The sequence below is a fragment of the Podarcis vaucheri genome (assembly GCF_965113315.1).
Source record: "Podarcis vaucheri genome assembly, chromosome: 3".
NCBI classification, from domain to species: Eukaryota; Metazoa; Chordata; class Lepidosauria; order Squamata; family Lacertidae; genus Podarcis; species Podarcis vaucheri.
The window spans coordinates 58469835-58490746 of NC_138761.1; the positions used below are offsets into that span (position 1 = coordinate 58469835).

The 20912-nt window shown below is 41.6% G+C and overlaps 1 protein-coding gene and 1 long non-coding RNA gene across 10 annotated transcripts in view; one reads left to right on the forward strand and one right to left on the reverse strand.

Annotated features, from left to right (window-relative positions):
- LOC309528125 overlaps positions 1 to 20912 on the forward strand; it is a 108003-nt gene that overhangs the window by 26082 nt on the left and 61009 nt on the right. The gene's annotated exons all lie outside the window — the stretch shown is intronic.
- Positions 1 to 20912, reverse strand: part of ESR1 (estrogen receptor 1) — a 197848-nt gene that overhangs the window by 9146 nt on the left and 167790 nt on the right. For all 8 annotated transcript variants that reach the window (XM_082215236.1, XM_082215239.1, XM_082215237.1 and 5 more), the window contains 3 exons: positions 17124 to 17262; positions 5360 to 5493; positions 1087 to 1270 (listed from right to left, as the gene is read on the reverse strand). In XM_082215236.1, coding sequence (XP_082071362.1) covers positions 1087 to 1270; positions 5360 to 5493; positions 17124 to 17262 — 457 coding nt within the window. The remainder of the gene's footprint in view (positions 1 to 1086; positions 1271 to 5359; positions 5494 to 17123; positions 17263 to 20912) is intronic.

Sequence of the window (20912 nt, forward strand, 5' to 3'; positions counted from 1 at the left end):
GACCAAGGTGGTTTCAGGCCTGAACTCTGATTGGAAGGAGTCCAAATGTTCCACATCCTCTAGAGATGCTTGAAGTTGTTCAGTGACCACCCACTCAATCATCTTACCCAGGATTGGAATATTTGAGACTGGATGATAATTGGCCGAGGTGACCAGGTTGAAAAATGGTTTTTTAAGAAGCGGTTTAATAACCACTTCTTTAAGGGGGTCCAGGAAGACTCCCTTACAGAGGGAAGCACTCACCACAGAGCCCATTGCCCAGCCCTGTCTGGCTCATTTTTATGAGCCAGAATGGGCAAGGATCAAGGAGACAGGTGGTCGGTTTTACTTGTCCAAGCAGCCTGTCCATATCCTTGGAGGTAGCAGGTTGAAACTGATCCCATACAACTCATCTAGACAGGGCACTGGCACTCCCCCGCTCCGGCCCTGCTACCACGGTGGACTCTACCTCTTTCCAAATTTGATTGATTTTATCTGCAAAATTGTTGCAGGAGATCTTGGGGTCCTTACCAGACCCCAATGGTGAAGGTGGTTCTATTAGACTATGAACCACATGAAAGAGTCTGTTGTAACTGTTTTTCACAAATGCAACATTTATTTATTGAATTTATATACCACCCTATAACTGCAGGTCTCAGGGTGGTTCACAGAATAAAATCAAAATATAAAACTACAAAAAAGCAACAACAACCCAATAACTCCCTTACACACACACACCCCATTTTAAAAGGACATTGGGTTGATTTGATTGACATCCTAAGGCCTGGTTAAAAAGGAATGTTTTTGCCTGGCGCCTAAAGGTGTATCATGAAGGCGCCAGGTGAACTTCCCTGGGGAGAGCATTTCACAGATGGGGAGTCACTGCAGAAAAGGCCCGTTCTCGTGTTGCCACCCTCCAGACCTCTCAAGTTTAGAGGTGATGGAGGTTAATTAAATAATTTCAGAGCGGACAACCTTGTCTGCAGAAGTACTTGTCGGTATATCTCCTTATGGTGAAGGGAAAAGAACATTTTTGAGACTCCCTGTAGCATATTATATTATGATGTCTGCTTTGTTTACAAGTTAGCATTCACTAGTGCAACTCACCTCATATGCCTAATGTGGGAAAGGATGAGGAGGAGCTGAGCCAGTCGCCTATGCTGCTGCTGCAGAGAGAGGCCTGATTTGGCCATCAGATGTATCAAGGTGTCTGTGATTTTATCAAGAACGCGATGGATATGGTCTTTTTCCTCCAGTGATTTTAAGCTGCTGGAAAGAAATGTGTAGATACCTATGGAAGAAGGCAAGAGAGAGAAAAAAGTGAAGTGGCAGCAGGATTCTAATATGTGAACTTTGTTCAATGACAACATATATATCCACACTACAAATGTAGGTGGTAAACACTCTTACCTAGGATTTTTAGTCCTTTTTTCCTTTTAAAAGATTAAATTTATTGTATTTTGTTAAAGCACAGATAAGGCAAGGCAAAGTAATGAACTAAACAGACACAGGACCGAGAACAAACCACAACAGACTCAAGTTGTGTTCTATGAATAAAGAGAACATATTAAGCACTTTTAACAAATAATTGAAGCTCAACACCACAGCAGACTGAAATTAAATCCACAAAATGGCATAGAACCAATGTAAATTTACAGTACTGTTCCACTTTGGCTCCAACTGAGGCATCAACTGATTATCTCTATCTGATTTTCTCTGACTGAAGCATGAATAGCTGGTCAATCAAAAAGAAAAATAGGTGTGGAACTTCCATTAGAAATCATAACCTTTAGGGAAGATTCAAATATTCAATAATATTCAATAAAGGTGACACAAAGTCTTCACACATGAATTCAGTATTCTGTGTAAAGATCCGGCCTCCACACACCCCAGCTCCTATGAAAGAGGGTCTCATATTAAAACATCTCAGAAGGAAGACTGGAGCTAACCTTTGGTCTTACCCTTCCCTCTGAGATGGTAATTATGGAAACAAGCCTTTCATCCTCACCATACACACCAAAAAAGGGGAAAGTAAAGTGAATGTAAACTTTGATTGCTAGATATAAGACAGACAGTCACATTGCCACATGCTCCTCATCCCTTTATCATATCATCAGCATTCTGGCAGTCTGCTTCAAACTTTGCAGCTGGGCTGCTTGGACTGCAAGCCACAACACATTAATTCCAGAAGTTTCCTATTAAAGTCATTTTGCACTATTTCACAATATATGAGTAGTTTTGTAGGCAAACTGACAATGCCTAAGTGCTGAGTTTATACTTGTTTCCCCATCCAATTAAATAGACTATATATATAACCCATGATCTTCAGTTAAACTCAGGAAAACTGGTTATGGGTCTCAAAGTTTGGTGTCAAACTCTCAAATCCTTAGGAAGTTCATTATGCTAAAATCACATGAAAATCCACAGGACAGGTTAACTGCAACAAATCTGAGACTGCAGTTTTACATTCATGCGCTATTGTAAAATACTAAGTTTAATGAACTGGATTTTAAGTTCATTATATTCAGTGAGAAAACTTCTGAGTAAAAATATGTACTCATTGTAAGAGCCAAGGGTTGAAGTGTAACAGTCAATGTTTCCAGGGCATTCAAGAAAGTGTGACTAATTTTCTTTGGATTGGGGCCCCAGAATACAGTGCTACACTACTGCACTCAATAGAGTGCATGGTTGTAATACTTTTTTGCTTGCTTGTTTGTTTCCCAAAAATACAACTTTGTTTTGTAAGTTGAAGGGTTAATTTCATTTCTTCCACAGCGAATCTAGGGGCAGATTCCATTTTGTTACTAAGCTGACGAAATACTGCTTCTGTCCTTGCAGCAAGAGGCACGCTGCTGTCCAAATATCTGGATAAAATTTCACAAATTGGTGTCAATGTCCTATATTTTGCAACTGCAAACACAAACAGAAGGGGAGGGTGAAAACACTACTTTCACTTTAGGCCAATGTTAATTCCGCCTGCATGCAGCTGAATGCTCATAAAAAAATAAAGCAAGCATAACTTGTGACCCACCAAATGACATCCATCTCCTCTCCTTCCCAGTGATGGGGCTTATACACTTACCTTTCATCTACTCTCTCCAGGCATTGTCCACACTTTGAAGCTCTGTGTCCAAGCATGGGCGTAGCCAAGATTTTGGGGGGCGGGGGGCGGGTAGGCTTTTGTTAGGGGGGAAGAACCTCAGATTTATATTTTTATTGCTTTTTATTTACTTAGGAGGGCAGTTGACCCCTGACCTACGCCCATGAGCCCAAGCATCCTTTTTTGCCCTGGAGTTTTCCCCGCAAAAACGCACTCGATTGGAGCAAACAGCAATCCTCAGAAAACCCAAACTGGTTTTTGCTCTGTTGCCCAACAGCATTGCTCTGTTGTCCTCAGCTACAACCAGAATTGCTATAATACCTTGTGTATATTAATTGTGGCTTTTTTTTACATCAAAACGAAGCTCCTGCATATTCTGTTCAGAATGCTGATGCCACAATAATTTGTGCTGTCTGTTGCTTTGACTACAGCAGCTTGTCCTGCAATTCAACCCTCAGAGAATAGCTAATAGGAATAACATGAGATTCAAGAAAAAATATGTAACAAGCTACAGCATCATAAGAAACTAGAATCAAAGCCTCAAATAATATGAGGGATGTGTGGCCTGTTATCTGTCCGAACTGAGGAGGAGCTGGGGTAATCAAAATGGGCAACAAATTGAACACGAGTCAGGAATGCGATATTGTGGAACAAATGGCAAATACCAAAACTACATTTACAGAAATACTGGCTTGCATTCAAAGATAAGGAAACAGAAGTAAGTTTAGCTTCACCTCCTCCCCCCCACCAAGCCATTTGCACTCACACCCTCAAAAGCCTCTATAGAGGATCTGGTCTCTTCCCTGATTTGAAGCTATTCCACCTTCATCATCTCACATTTTTCTGGAGCTCCCCCCAAACCCACTGACAAAACTTTTGGGGAATGCTGGCAGATGTAGGGGATATGAAACTTCACATTCACTTGTCCATTCAAGTCTTTGTATCAAAGACAAGTAAAGCCAACCCTATTGAAATCACAGGAGCTTTGCAAAGCAGCCTTGTGTCCCATGTTCTGGTGCAATGTCCAAAGCAGTGATTTTACCTGTAGGTCATGCAACAGTTCAAGGTATGCATGTATCTGATGCATGTCATTGGGGCCTTGCCTCAAGCTTTCGTGAACCCTAGGAAATACTTTTCTGCACTACTTGCTTATTTCTTTGGCTTCCCTGTGGAAGGGTGGATTAGCAATCTCACACTGTCCAGAGCCTTTCAAATATCTATTGAATCTGGGCAGCTGTCCGAATAGTATCTTATAAGAAGATGCAACAGAAAAAATGGATTATTACCACATCTACTGGGGAATATCTGGAGGGAAGTTTGGATATCAAAAAGTTTATGAAATAAAAAAAAAAGTTTATGAAATTTTATCGATGTTAACAAACTTTATCTTACTGTACATGCTGCTGATCGTTGGAACAAGCCCCCCAAAAAATATGTAACCCCCCCCCCAAAAGGAGCAAGCACATGTCCATGAGTGGAAGATGTGGGTAGGGTTTGCTTGCAGCTCTGAAATTCAATTATTGTGTTGCATACTAGCATTAAGCTCCTTGTTACTGCCTGAACAACTTTAGCACAAATGTGGATCCATTAAAATTTGTAGTGTTGGTGGGAGAGGGATGCACCCTCACCAACTCCACTGGGCACAAACCTGTACATACACAGACAGACACCTCATACACACATACATACACATGGGCACATACGTCCCCCCCCCTACATGCCACACATTACACAAATATGACTGAATGGAGAAGGAACAAACTTTACCTCCCTTGCCCAACCTATTCAATTAAACACAGTGGAGGGTATGTGGCAAATGGAAGACACCTTCCCTATGCCCATATTTTCCTCTCTCTCATACAGCACATGCACATACCCATCACTCTTTTCTTCTCTCTCTCCCTTCCAACCCACTCTCCTTTTACCTTCCCATCCACCTAATTTTCCTATTCATTTTGCCCTTTCCCAGGGTATATATCGGGTATTGTGGTGCTGGTGTCTGTCAGCCAAATATAGATGCTAACTGTGTAAATGTAATTAGCATGTCCAGTTTAAAGAGCAGGCATTGATTGTCAAGCAGTACTGAGATTATAACACATGGTTAGATTAATAGTATGACTCCCTACAATTAGGAGAACTATGATGCCCCACAATTTAAACACACACACACTGTTTCATTTTTACTTTTTACTTATAACTGTATGGCAACAAGAACAGGAAAAAGTAGCAACATGGAATTTGAAATTAGAGCTGACCCCTTAACAAGCATATCTCACTTACCAGAATTGAGTAGGACAATGGATTTAAGGCACACAAATTCTTCCCCTTGGACGTTCATCATTCGAAAGCGGGAAGATGTGGCCAGCAGCATGTCAAATATTTCCAAAAAACCTTCAACACATTTTCCTTGATTCCTGCAAGAAAAGATCAGAATCTGAGTGATGCACGTGTGTTTCTGTGTGATTAGCACTCAAAAGGGAGAGCTGAGACATCAACTGAATCTGAGTGTAGAGCATGTGAGCTGGAGAGAAAACCAATTGGGGCCCAAGGGTCAGAGATGAAAATTGGCCCAAGAAAGACAATAGATCTGTACAAGTGAAGGGAATCAACAACCCACAGGCAACCAGTGATGAGGTCCTACCAGATGAAGAATTCAAAGACTTTATATTTGTAGTGGCTGGAGTCCTGGAAGTGCAGGAAGTGCTACTATTATAGCTGCATAAAACTGAAGGAGCACTAAATCCTAAACCACTTCAATTGCATGCAATCACTTACTTTTAAGGGTAAAGTACTAAATACAATCCACAGAAACTAAAGAAAGTAATACACGCTATATACACAAACTTCAGAATCATTTTTTCCTCTCATCACTTGGAAAGCAGCTTATTTCTTCATCAGACATTATCCAGATGCTATAATCTAGTTGTCAAATAAAATATGGGTTGTTACCCATATCAAATAACACAGCCTGACCTAAATGCGTGATTTTCTTTCAAACATTTAATTCTTGGGAAAGAGATCATAAACAGGATGCCAATAAGCTTTTATTCTAGTAAGTCATACAAGTATATAATTTTTTAAAAAATCTTTTAACAGTGGGTTCCTATACAGATTTTCTCAGGAACTGAGTTCATTGGGTATAGAATTACAGCTTGAATTATCTTTTGAGTTATTATTTATTAAGTTTCTGTACTGTCCTTCATCTGAAGATCACAGGGTAGTTTATAATATAAAAACACAAACATACACAACATAATAACAAACTAAAACAGTAACTCAGTTTAAAAAGCCATAGATTGTTTAATTAGTCAAAGGCCTGGGAAAATAGGAATCTTTTTGCATGTTTTTAATATGGTGTTTAGTATAAGTAATGAGCATCCATAAGGCACTGCATCTTTTAAAAACTGGCTTTAAATTCAATACTACCTGAAAACTACAGAAAATACCTGTTTTATTTAAACATCTCTAGGAGGCTGTATGTTTTATAATAATTATATTCGTTGCCAAAAGGGTAGTATATACAGGAGGGAAATTGTGTGACCTGAAAATCTGAGAGAAATCTTTCTACCTGAATTCCTTCACACCCACTGAGTTAATTGAGTTTGAATTGCTGCCGCTAGGCTGGAAATTTCATTTTTGTTCTAACTCATAAAACTGTAAAATGGGTAATGCAAAATGGCAGTGAAGTTCAGTCCATGCCAAAGAGCAGGATCCAATATTGTATTCTCAAATATTTCCAGGATTTGTATTAATTCAAGCTTGCAATAACGTGATCTTTCTCTAATTGTTTTCTAAGTGCTGCTGTATTGATTTTTTGATATATGAGGAATTGTGATTTTGAGCTGCAATTATTTCTGCATGCAACCAAGAGCAGTTGCTATAGGGTATCTGCTAAATTGAGTTAAATGATTGATAGATAGATGATAGATAGAGGATAGATAGGAGCTGACAGTTCCATAAATATATTGCAATTGTATATGTACCAGCAGGAAAGCCACTAATAATAACATAAATGAAGCCTCCATCTATACAAATAGTGACTACATTTTTATGATCAGTTAGAGATTCCTTCCATTCTGCACATAAATACTATTCTTGCAGTACATGACTTGAGTTACCTAATAGCTAAGAACATATATGTTAGAGGCGAGCTAGTGGATGTACTGCACAGGGCAGAAGGCTGCATTTGGCTTGCAAAAAACCTGAAATTGTCATATTGACTGATTAGCTGGGATAAAGCGTTAATATTATTAACAGTCACTTTAAAAAGAACATTGCTTCAGCTACCAGTATAATGGGGTGGGAAGAAGGGGAGACAGAGGGATTTACATGTTCCAATATAATTCAGTCGTTTTGTTTTAATTGCCAGCTGTTGACTGTTCAATCCTGCTTCAGAAACACCTGTGTGGATTTTGGCTTGGCAACAATGATTATATAAACAGACAGCTATGGGTCCCACCCACATGAAGTATCTTCCGACACTGCCCTATGATCTAAGCCATAAAATCTTAATAAGAAAATCTTATTCCCCAATAAAATCTTAATAAGAAAAATGAGCTAAGAACAGAAGTATAAAACTGGTTGAGTACACTTGAGTAATATATCCAATCACAAACCCCAGCAAATTCTATTGATAGCATTGCTTCATATGACTGGAATCAATACATTTCTGAAGATATTCCTTCATCAGTGCCATTTGGTCATGGACACAAGGTCATGGGTGCAATTATGATGAATTAGATTGGATGAAATTTATGGATGAGTCCCCCTCACAGCAAGCTTCTCTCTTGAGCCCTTCTTCCCTGCACATGGGCAGCACAATGACAGGGCTTGCACAATGGCTCAATGGGACCTCGTGCCTTCTGAGTATCTACAGCAGGCATATCCAAAGTCCGGCCCAGGGGCCTAATCCAGCCCACTGGTGGGGGGTTTAATCCGGCCCATGTGGCAGTTTATTTTGTGGGGTAAAATCCTAAAAGAAGCTCAACAGCTTCAATCCTCTTTGAAAAAAGTTTGGACACCCCTGATCTACAAGATTGGGGTAAACATGCTTAGCCTGAGGGTCACATTCCCTTCTGGGCAATCTTTCAAGAGCCACATGCCAGCAGTGTAGGAGGACAGAGGTAAAAGTGTGCAGAGCATGAAGGTAAATTTTACTTTTGATCAGTGGCTACTTTTAACACACACTCTCATGCACCCCATTCTCCATTCATTCACCTAGCAAAAATACTTGGGGTGCCCAGTGGGGCCAGTGAGCAGTGGAGCCTGGGAAGAGTCCCATTGATCAGATGGAAAGGCATAGAGGGTCACTTTTGAACCCAGGCTTGAGGTTCCTGGCCTCTCATATATATGCATACATGCAGACAAAGTAACCACTGTGGGATGGCAAATCCCTTTGTCACATGCTCAGAGAGGTGGAAATTTTGCCCAGTTTGGTGCCCTGAGACGTTTTGTTATATAAAAGTAAATGGAAGTATTTTAAGTGTGTGGTTGGAAAGGTTTTACCAAGAGTCTGCCTCCAAGAAGGGATGATTAAAAGCAATTATTTACGACTGCTGCTTAGCCTTCTAAGCGAATATCCAAATATGCAGTCAGCACTTCAGCAAAGAACATTTTTCAAAGACTGAGGCCAGTCTGTAAAGTAAATCATCCTTTTGGAAGTGGTTTCCTCTGCTGAGGCACTGGTAAAAGGTTTCTATTTGAGTTCTCTGGTTGTAGCTTGTTCTAGAAATAGCAAAGAAATAGCTGCACAATATTATTCGAAGGATAGAGATCCTGTTTCATCTCTGTGTTAATGTGAGAAGTACCAAAATCCCCCCTCCTCTAAAATCAGTTCTAATGTTTTATGCTTATTTTTTCTCTACCATAGACTAAGACTCAGCTATGAAGTAATATTAGAATGACTCTAGCTGTAGAGTTTGCATTTAAAAACGAATCTACCGTATTTTTCGCCCCATAGGACGCACCGGCCCATAGGACGCATCAAGTTTTTTTGGGGGGAAATAAAGGGGGAAAAAATTATCCCCCCCCCAAGCGCTCGTGGGGCCGGCTCTTCTCCCCGCCGCCCGCCTTCAGATCAGGTCCGGGGATAGCGGGGAGACGCGCTGCGCCTCCCAGCTGTCCCTGGAGCTTGCGAGGCCGGCAGCGGGGAGAAGCACTCTTCTCCCCGCCGCCCGCCTTCAGATCAGGTCTGGGGACAGCGGGAAGACGCGCTGCGCCTCCCCACTGTCCCCGGAGCTTGCGGGGCTGGCGGCGGGGTCTCCCCGCCGTCAGCCTCCAAACCACTTCGGGAGACAGCAGGATGGCGGCGTTCTGCCTCCCTCTGTCCCTCGACCTTGTGGGGCTGGCGCTGGGGCTCTCCTGAAGCCTGGAGAGTGCGCACCGACCCCTCTCGCTCTCCAGGCTTCAGCGAAAGCCTGCATTCGCCCCATAGGACGCACACACATTTCCCCTTCATTTTTGGAGGGGGAAAAGTGCGTCCTATAGGGCGAAAAATACGGTACCTAATTTGCACTTTCTAATATGCAAACCAAAACATAAGTCACCTTTTGAAATTCACAGTTCTCTGAATTTTGCGGTGTAGTTTTCCAGCAAAGTAATGTTTATAAAAATGTACACACCAGGGTGAACCATGCACACAAATGCATATATTAGTGAAAATAACACACCAAAATGCATCACATTAGAAGAAACTGTTTTGCAAAAATGAGCATTTTAAGCAAAAATGCATACAAAAACATAGAAAAAAATTGCATTAAAATGCTGGTGAATTTTCAGAAGGACTTATTTAAAAATACCAAACTGATGAGAAAATGTGGAGAACAAAGATTGAAAAAATGAGCAACAAATTGATATTCACTCATCTCTACATAGTAGTGTGTGGTTTTATCTTGATTCGCACATTAAAATAGTCTGGATTATTGTTGTTGTTCAGATATGAGGAGCTTTATTAATGCATATAATAACTCTATCTCCCACATTAACGATGTGCCATAGAGTTTTCAGCATCACACAAAGGAAACAGAGTCTGACACTAAAATCCTATGCAACCTTTAAAAAGGTAAAGGACTCCTGACAGTTAAGTCCAGATGCGGACAACTCTGGGGTTGCAGTGCTCATCTCGCTTTACAGCCCGAGGGAGCTTGCGTTTGTCCAGAGACAGTTTTTCTGGGTCATGTGGCCAGCATGACTAAGCCGCTTCTGGCGCAGCAGAACACCGAAACCAGAGCAACGCATGGAAACGCCTTTTACCTTCTTGCTGGAGCGGTACCTATTTATCTACTTGCACTTTTTGGAGTGCTTTCGAACTGCTAGGTTGGCAGGTGCTGGGACCGAGCAACAGGAGCTCACCCCATCACGGGGATTTGAACCGCGACCTTCTGATCGGCAAGCCCAAGAGGCTCAGTGGTTTAGACCACAGTGCCACCCGCATCCCTATATGTAACCTTTACTAGAGTATAATTGCCATTGAATTCAGTAGAAAACAAAAATTTGTCTTACCATAAATTTCTGTTTGAATATGCTGCTGGAGAACATTCCTGATGGGGATGACACCTCCTACTGGAAGGACCAAGCAGGGTTCACTGAAGCCTCTTGCCTCCTTTCCAGAGGGAGGAGTCAACCCTCTCTCCAGACCAACCGGCAGAGCAGACAATTCCCTGGCCCCTAAACAATCATTCAAATGGAGCTGCATCCTTATCAAGAACGTCCACCAGCATCTGGCAAACTTACATATGAGCAAATATGCTTCAGCTTGTGCTAGGAGAAATTAATGGTGTAGCAAAAGCTAACAACTAAACTATCATTTGTTACTGATTTCCCAAATTCAAAGCTAAAACTCTATCCATGTGCCACCTTTGCTTTCATAGTGGATGTGAATATAAATCCATAGCACCAGGTTTAACTAACTGCTCTATTTTGTCTGTGATTATAGAACAACAAAATGCCTACTATTTAGTTTTACACATAAGAGACCCAGTTGACAGGAAAGGCAGGCTTATCAAATGGTTAAAGGAGTCTAGATAGCAGTTTATCCTCTAGCTGCATAATCTATCACTGTATCAGAAGTGTGTGGGGGAGAGTAAATTGTGAGGTCTTTTGCATTATAGGATTTTATCTGGACTGTGTTGAGGAATGAACTCACAAGAAATGGGAGATAGCTTGATTTATTTCTGAGACTGCCTGAATTCAGTATAAAAACGAAACTTAAGCCCTCTGCATTCCTTTACACTCCCTCCCACCTACCCATCCTTGATCTCCGAGTAACCCCTTCCTTATAAACACTTCTGATCTGGCTAGTGATGGCAGTGGTGCACTAGTCAGAAGGCATGGGAAGGATGAAAGTGTGTCCCAAGGCCAGTGTCAATGGTCAGTATCACCTGGAGGCCCGCAACCAGCTCTTCCTCTGCACCATTCATTTGCCACTCACTTTAGTCTAGAAAATGGTGGTGGTGAGAAGGGGATGCAGAAGACACCATTGCCCATTGAAGGTACCTTTCTCAAGAGGGTTTGGTTTTGGAACTACTAGCCTCTCCAACCACGGTCAGAGCTGGAGTTTCAGGTAGCTTAATGTAAGCGTCTTGCTTTACTCCCAGCAGGAAGGCTGAATAGAAGCATTCCAGATCATAATGTCTTAATGGCTTTACCAAGGTCTACGCTAATTGCCAGCAGCCTTTGGGAAAACAATAGTTCCTAAAGGCTACTAGGTTTTCTTTGAGGTGAACAGTTTGAGACTCTGGAGCTCATATCTCAGCCCAGATCTGGTGGACCTCAATGCCATATCTTATACTGTTCTGGCCTTGCTAATACACCTCACTTTACCACCATCCTCTTTTTCACACACATTCGCACAAACTCACACATGGACAGGTAACACAATATGACTCTCACACATATACCACAATTCCATCCCGTACATAAAGCCTCATTAGTAAATATACACAGAACACAATGTAATAATATACTCTCAAGGTCACCAGTACAGTGCCCAAGCTATTCCAATCCAAATACACAGTAGATGGCATCTGAGCTGAAAATGGCAAAAGACACTTCTAGCTAGCCACAGAGATCATTTTGGCCTCTAATGACAATTATATATCAAGGAATACTCCAAGTTACGTACCTGCTCCTTCTTATGGAGTGCAGCCCCATCCAGAACAAGCAATTGGTCTATCTTCCAGATATGGAGCCACATACCCTCAAAGCTTCTGTCTTCCCAAGATAATAGCTTAAGTCCACTGGCCTTCATCCAGAATACTCAACCTCTCCTGATTCAGGTGTTATGGAGAAATAGAGCTGTGTGTCTCCAGCATACTGATAACACCATGCCCCAAAACTCCTAATGACTGCTTCCAGATAGTACTGGAGACAAAATAGTATCCTGTGGGAACTATTACAAGTGCCAAAGGGTGAGGTACACTCTCTCAATTCTGCTCTCTGAATACTGTGGTCAATGGTATCAAAAGCCACTGAAAACTACAAGTAAGAGGGCACATTCCCCCATCCACCTCTTGATAAAGGCCATTGTTCAGGGCCACCAAGGCTGATTCAGTCCCCAATTAAAGCAGATATATGTCATTCAGGAACATTTGCAGCTGCTCCACCACAATAGCTGATGCCTTCCAATAGATTACTATCCTCTGACAGCCCTTCCATCAAATGACTGGCCTCTGTAATATAGGGTGCATATCCACTCTAAAGAAAGGCTGGCACAAATATGATGATCTAGCAGCCATCTCTATAACTGCTTCCACTTTCCCCAGCAGCTGCAATCACAAAAATGACTGCTAGGTTACTGTATGTGTAGCCTGTTCCATGTTGCAATTTGTCTATGTCCTCATATACCTGCATATACTTTTGAATAGTGGAATTTAGCAGTGTGAATTAGGTCTCAATAGTTTAAGCTATTTCGAGAGTGAAGTACAACAATATCTACGAAGAGCATTCAACAGAAAACTATTCGATGGAATGGAAAGAAACAGGTATGTAGAAGTGAAGCTAATTATTTCACAACACAATCATGTACATGCCTATTCAGACATGTCTATTCAGATGTCCCTTAAGTTTAATGGGGCTAACTGTGTGTTGGATTGCAGCCTTAAAAGCATTATTCATTCTTGGAAACGGAAATACAGTGGTACCCCGCAAGACGAACGCCTCGCGAGACGAAAAACTCGCAAAACGAAAGGTTTTTTCGTTTTCGAGTTGCCTCGCAAGACGAATTTCCCTATGGGCTTGCTTCGCAAAACGAAGCTTGCCCCGGGGACAGCGGGTCTTCTCTTTTGGAGCAAGGGGCGGCGGGGAGAAGCGATCTTCTCCCCGCAGCCCCAGGTCCGGGGACAGCGGGAAGCGCTTCCCGCTGCCCCCGGACCTCTTTTGAAGCAAGGGGCTGCGGGGAGATCGCTTCTCCCCACCGCCCCTTGCTTCAAAAGAGGTCCGGGGACAGCGGGAAGCGCTTTGCGCTGCCCCCGGACCTCTTTTGAAGCAAGGGGCTGCGGGGAGATCGCTTCTCCCGGTGCTCCGAAGCCGGGCGGGGGGGAGGGAACACCTGCCCCCGCCGTCCGGCTTCGGAACGCTGCTCCGAAGCGGGGCGGGGGGGCGGGAACACCTGCCCCAGCCGCCCCGCTTCGGAACGCTGCTCCGAAGCGGGGCGGGGGGGGGGGCGGGAACACCTTCTGAAGGCTGGCGGGGGGCAAAAGTCTTTGCTCCCCCCTGCCTGCCTGTCCCGGAGGGCTTTTGAAGGCAGGCGGGGGGGAGCAAAGACTTTCGCCCCCGCTCGCCTTCAGAAGAGGTCCAGGACCTCTTCTGAAGGCTGGCAGGGGGCAAAAGTCTTTGTCCCCCCTGCCTGCCTTCCCAGGGGCTTTTAAATCGCCCCGGACAGCGGAGAAGTCCTCCGCTGTCCCGGGGCGATTTTAAAATGCCGCCCGCCAGCATTTTAAGATCGCCCGGACAGCGTAGAAGTCCTCTGCTGTCCCGGGGTTTTTTAAAATGCTGGGGGTGGGAAGAAAAGCCCTTGTCGTCGTCCCCAGCCTTCAGAAGAGGTCCGGGGACAGACTGTCCCCGGACCTGGTCTGAAGGCGGTTTCCCTAGGAACACATTAATTGATTTTCAATGCATTCCTATGGGAAACCGTGCATCGCAAGACGAAAAACTTGCAAGACGAAGAGACTTGCGGAACGAATTAATTTCATCTTGCGAGGCACCACTGTACTCATTTCTATATTTTAATGACTTGCTGGACATGGGGTGATTTTATGCATTTGGAATACTGTGTACGGTTCTGGTCACCTCACCTCAAAAAGGATATAGCAGAGTTGGCAAAGCTTCAGAAAAGGGCAACTAACATAATCAAGGGGATGGAGCACCTTTCCTTTGAGGAAGGCATTTGGGATTTTTTTAGTTTAGAGAAAAGGAGAGTAAGAGGTGAAGTAACAGAAATTTATAAAACTATGCATGTTAGATATGGAGAAAAGGGTGGAGCAAACATTTGCACCTTCTCTCATAACACCACAACACGTAGGCATCCAATGAAGCTGAATGTTGGATTTATCATGGAGGATAAAGGCTATCAACAATACAAGCCATGATGGACATGTTCCACCTTCACTGTCAGAGTGGGTATGCTTCTGAATACCAGCTGCTGGGAATTGCAAGTGGGCAGAGCACAGCTGTCCTCAGCTACTGTTACACTCAAGTGCTGCAGGCTACCCACAGGCATCTGGTTGGCCACTATGAGGTCAGGATGCTGGACTAGATGAGGCAATGGCAAGACCCAGCAGGGTCATCTTATGTTCTGTTTACCCAGGATTTCCCTGAACTTTAGTACCAGTCCCTGGTGCCCTTAGTTACTGAGTTGTTTATCCTGATAACTATTGATATTTATTGTGTATTGAAAATCAGTAAAGGTATCTATTTAATAAATATCTCCCAGAAAAGTTCCTTTGACAATTTAAGCAGTAAAATTGTGCAACAGAAGTGACTTCATAAATCCCATTGAACTTAATAAAATGAACTTCAGAATAAACATAAACAGGATTGTGCTCTTAAAGACCACACATTATTCTGCTGTTCGGTGGAATTTGTGCTAGTAGTTCCAACCCAGAAATTATAATAAAAATAGTGGCTAACAGTCTGTTAAGTCTCATATCCGGCATCTGAAAATGTCTTTATGCAGTGACTTAAAAGGAAAGGGGGAAGCTTTCTGCTCATTTACTGCCTTTTTATGAAACAAGGGAATTTCTTCCTGGCTTCAGTTGGCAATTATTTGATGTGTTGAAAACACTGAATTCTCAGCATCTAAAATTTTATCTGAACTAGCCTGGTGAAAATGCTTATGCACTTCATGACTATAGCCATTGAAAAATCATTTGCAAGGACCTTTATCATAAGTTTTGAAAGCAGCTGAAAAAGGTTCAACAGGGTAGGCAGGTGAAAAAGAAAAGCATGCCTGTTCTTTTGCATGACAAACTACACCTGTTGAAATTCCCTCTACTATGCAAGAAACCCTGCCCTCTTTTGCATCTAGCCACCCTGTTCCTTAACCTTTTATCTTTTGTCTTGTTTTCTCTGCTGCTGTACTTATTTTATTTGCTATTTTTGTTGTTATTTTATATTTACTCTGTAAAGTTCCATTCATCAGCTTAGGCTCCTGCACCACTTCAGCTCCTCCTGGCCACAGTTATCCATTCAATGGTAACATTTCATTTGGATTTTTGCAATGTACTGCGAATAGAATCCCCTTTAAGGGATGTTTTGAAACTGCACTGTCTGTGAACTGCTAGTATTGAATTCCTCATTCTTTTGAACATTGCTTGATAATAGAAATGGTACCTAATCCCAAAAAGAGACAGGAAAAACTGAAATAGTTATCGTTTTTTAAAAAAGGTCCAGTTCTACCTAACTTTCCACTGGAGTATGCGTTCTTACTGTATTCGGTGGCACTGCAAAAACTAATGAAACGTTTTCTCTGCAAGAATGAGGGATTATTATTTTTTCATTAAAATCTTACTAATAAAGGAACACCAATAAAGAAAGCAGTGGTTTGATTTTGCTACCCCTTGCATTACTCAAGAATGAATATGTAGGATGTCTGCTGTCCAAGCTGTCTCCATTCCAGCTTACCATTTCAAATTCCAAAGTCAATTGAGGAATAGCTATGAAATATCAAATGGTAAAGCTAAAACAGTTTTAGCTGTGATTTAATAAAAGGTCAGGGGAATATTTCAAACACCAACATAAACACCAACAACAGCACTTGATTGACAACAATATTTTCCCATCCTGTTTCTCTGGCTGCTGCGATAATGGCAGCCACCAGAAACCAGGTCCCTGGCTCAATTCTAAAGGAAATATTTGTGTGCTGCAAAGAACCACCCCCAGCCTCTAATAGTGGAATAGCAATCCTTGGCCTATTTTAAAAAGAAAAACAGGCTACTTTGACTATTGGTTCATTTCTACTGTTGCTGCTTTTTTCAAATTCATAGATAAAAGAAATATTGATCCCCAAACGGTCACTTCTCTCTCAGCACTTTTCACACAGTTATTTGTTTGAAAGTATCTGCCAAAATCGCAGGAAAATCTCAGAACCTGCCAGATGTTCGCTTAACTAGAAGCAAGTCCTATATTTAAGTGGCTAACTTTGTTTAGAAGAGACAGGGAAACAACATGTATGCTGCCCTGAGTTCTATACTGGGGAAAGGATGGGATATAAATGCAATAAACAAATAAATATCATTCTGGAGAAACTACTAAGCTCATCTCTCTTGTTGTAATACTCTTGAAATATGATTGAGCAAATACACACATAGCATGAAATCGGTTAGGTGGCATTTGCTGCTGGTATTGATCTGCATCCTGACTCCAGGCTTCATTGTGTAAATGTATAGATACAATACTGTTAGTGTTCCAGTTTTAGGCTTGTTCTTCTCTGCGACTGGCATTTGGTATGAATGGCATGGTAGCAGGTCAGGCTGATACTAATAATATTGCATAGCATGACAGTTACAACAGTAAATAACAGAAATAAACAAAGAACATGTGGACTGACCTGTCCAACAGCAGGTTAGGGGCAAACAATAGCTTTCCTGGATGCTCCATGGACCGCCACACTAAGCCAATCATCAGTATCTCAAGCCAGGCACATTCCAGGAGATGGACCTGATCATGGAGTGATAAATCCACAAACCCTAAAGAAGAAAATGAAGACCAGTATGTGGCAATGTGAAAACAGTAGCTGGTATAATACAGTGGGGGGGCTGGGGGCTGGGTGTAAGAAACCTAACCCTGCTTGGCACAGAGTTCCCTAGAAAATACTACTACTTTCGCTTACCTTAATCCGTTTCACAGAATTGTTGTGATAGAAAAACAAGATCGCCTCAGGCATGCTGCCCTTACAAGGTCAAATGAAGGGTGGAACACAAACATGACAATAAAACCTTTCTTTAAATGCAAGTAGACATATTGGAATTTTTTTTTTTGGGGGGGGGGGAGAATATTAGAGTTCCCTGGACTAGTTCAGATCAGAAAGACTGAATCATAGCTAACTTTTTAAATAATAATATTTTTCCTTCCCCCTTGTGTTTGCTATTGGAATATTAATACAGTTTAAAATGCATAATAGTAATTTGACAAGTTGTTGATTTTCTGTGGTCTTGAAAATGAATAATATAAAAATCGCTACTTCTGTGGTGTAGAATCTTTGGCTTTCCTTCTTAAGCTACGCATTTGGAATCTTCATGCACTATAAATCACACACTGTTAACCTTCCATACCAAGGCTCCATGCATGTATCGTGGCCTGATTATGCTACATGGTACTCCCAATCTTCCCTCAACTTAAGCAAGGGTGTTGACACTTGGAGCATAGATAGTCCATCAACAGATGATAAAGAAAATATTATATGGAATCCTTGACTATTTTAATTCTAAGTCCTTTCACATTTCAGACCTCAATATTCTGCAATGAATTTACACTCCTTTTGCAATGTAGAACCTTCTGGCTACATTTTTAAACCACATATTTGAAACCAGCATACTAAAACGTGTGTTTCCAGTCTGTTTTGCCCCCTGAGCCAGTGTGGTGTAGTGGTTAAGAGCGGTAGACTCGTAATCTGGTGAACCAGGTTCGAGTCTCCGCTCCTCCACATGCAGCTGCTGGGTGACCTTGGGCCAGTCACACTTCTCTGAAGTCTCTCAGCCCCACTCACCTCACAGAGTGTTTGTTGTGGGGGAGGAAAGGAAAGGAGAATGTTAGCCGCTTTGAGACTCCTTCGGGTAGTGATAAAGCGGGATATCAAATCCAAACTCTTCTTCTGGCCCATAGCCAGGGTGAGTTTCATTGATTGCTTCACCTGGAATTCTTGTTCATGCCACCCAGGATAAATACAAACAAACAAAGGCACCTCAGACTTTTTATTTTATGAGATTACTCTTCCAATCAGAATGAATTTAATTTAGATAATGGGTGAGAAGCTGGCTAATCCTCCAGCCACCCCTCCCTCCACACAAAAATATAGATCCAACTCTGAACATCTGCCCCCCTGACTGCAACCTTGGTCTGTCCTATCACCTTTGGGTGCTAAAAGAGTAAATGAGACTGTTGGTGGAATGCCTACTGCCTGCCAAGTCATTTCTGGCATCTTGAATTTTAGTGGCCGAGACCACAGCTTGACAATCGCCAGAATATACTCTGGAGATTGCTCACAGGAGAGGATGTGGAGAACTCTGTCTATGAATTCTTAAAAGGAATTATGTGTGCTGCTTGAGTTACTTTTGTCTGGTGAAGCTGTGTAATTAGTCTATTTTAGGAACTATGCTATCTCAGTAACAATAACTAGCATGGGATATGTATTGAGAAGACAGATTATTTTACTTCTTGGTCCCTGATCACAGGTTGAATTGTTTTGAGAAGTGGTGTCTTTTGCTTAAAAGAATAATCCTACCAAGGTTTTTAGGATTTGGATAATAGAGGAATAATACTTGCATCAAAAGCAGCAATTAATGACTAAGGTTTTGTGTCGGGAGGTATACTCTTGTCTAGAATAACTTAGCTATTCTGTTTGTTAAATGATTTGATAATTAGACATAAACTTAGGCTGTGTCTGATGTGTCTGAATTAGAAGATAACCAAGTCAACCAAGTATTTGCTACACCTGTCTAATGTGGATTTGTACAATAAAGGAGAGCTTTTTTTCTTACCTGACTGTTTATTGGGAAATTTGCAATTGATTGCCTAAGCCCAAAATTCTGCAACAAATTGCTTTGATTTAGGAACTGTGTGTTCTGATTAGAGGCGGGAACTCTGTGTTCTCTTGCACCTGGGAACTGTGTGTTCTTCTGTTGGAACTGGGGGAAGTATTGCACAGTTGGTTGCTTGGAGCTTGAAACTATGCAATCTATTGTTTTAACTTATATATCAATTTTGATATATTCTTTTTGCTCTTTCATTGTTTGAGATACATTTATTTTATTTATTTATTTCACAAGATTTATGTTGCAGTTACACTTCAAAGCAGTTTACAAAAAGAAAACAAAAAATTATCAGTAAAAACAGAAAAAACCTTGGAGAAATACCGTATTTTTTGCACCATAACACTCACTTTTTTCCTCCTAGAAAGTAAGGGGAAATGTCTGTGCGTGTTATGGCGGAAATGCCTACGGGTGGCATGCCTACGGATTTTCCTCCTCTAAAAACTACGTGCGTGTTATGGTCGGGTGCGTGTTATAGAGCGAAAAATACGGTACATATATTTGTTAAAGTATTTACTGGCATCCCAATTAAGCACTGAAAGTAAAGTTTAACCTATGGAAGATCATGTCAAAGAATGTGACAACAGAAGTAGCAGTAATAATATTAAACCAATATGTTTAAAAGAAAAAGCAGAAGGCAACAACTTAATTGAATGCCTAGGAGAACTTTGCCTCTCCTTAAATTTTGAAATAAAATAATATGATCAGTGAAGTTATTTTGTAGTGATTTTAGAAATTAAATAATAAAATAATTTTAACCATAAATTACCAAAATAGAAAAAAATGAAATTAATGTAGCAATCTTACTAACAGAAAGCTGGCTGAAGGGCCATATGATACGGAGTGCATTCCAAAGAAAGAAACCTGCTGTCAGAGCAAAACTAATGTAGTTGGAGGTTCCCCAATATACAGGGAAGCAGAAAACCCCCCAGGTGTGTTAGTTCTGCTGGTGTGAGTAATGTGGTGTACTGACAAAGAGAATGCACGAGTCCTCTGTTTCATTTTTAGATTGTTTATCAAAAACCTTGAAACAGCAAATGGAAACTTCTGTTGTATACTCTGGTGGTCTTAGAATTCTCAAAATAGGAAATACTTTTTTCAGGTTCAAATCAAATAAATAATTACAAAAGTAAAAATATTGCACTAAAACAAGGGTGGGAAACCACAAGCCTGGGGACCAAATACAACCTCCATGCACCCTCCCTTAGGACTCTGCTCACCCCATGCCCCCTAAGCCACCACTTGCTCTGTGCCCTCTAGTGATTGGACCCACTGGAATGCGTCCTGTGATAATGCCTCCTGCTTGCCAGGATGGAGGATAGGCAGTAGTGTGTGTCTGGCCACACCCACTTTGCAACACCCACCACACCTTGAGAAGACTGCCCAGCAGGGAATATGACCTCACATTGAAAAAGATTCTACACTCTGCACTAAGAAAATTCAGAGCCAAATATTTAGGCAGAATTAGATTCATTCAGGAAAAAGTCAGAGCAAATCAATACTGATGAGAAACTGCTAACATTATTACTTTTGTAGAACAACCATTCTCTCTCTCTAAAAAAAAAAAGACCAATAAATTGGAAAAGGAA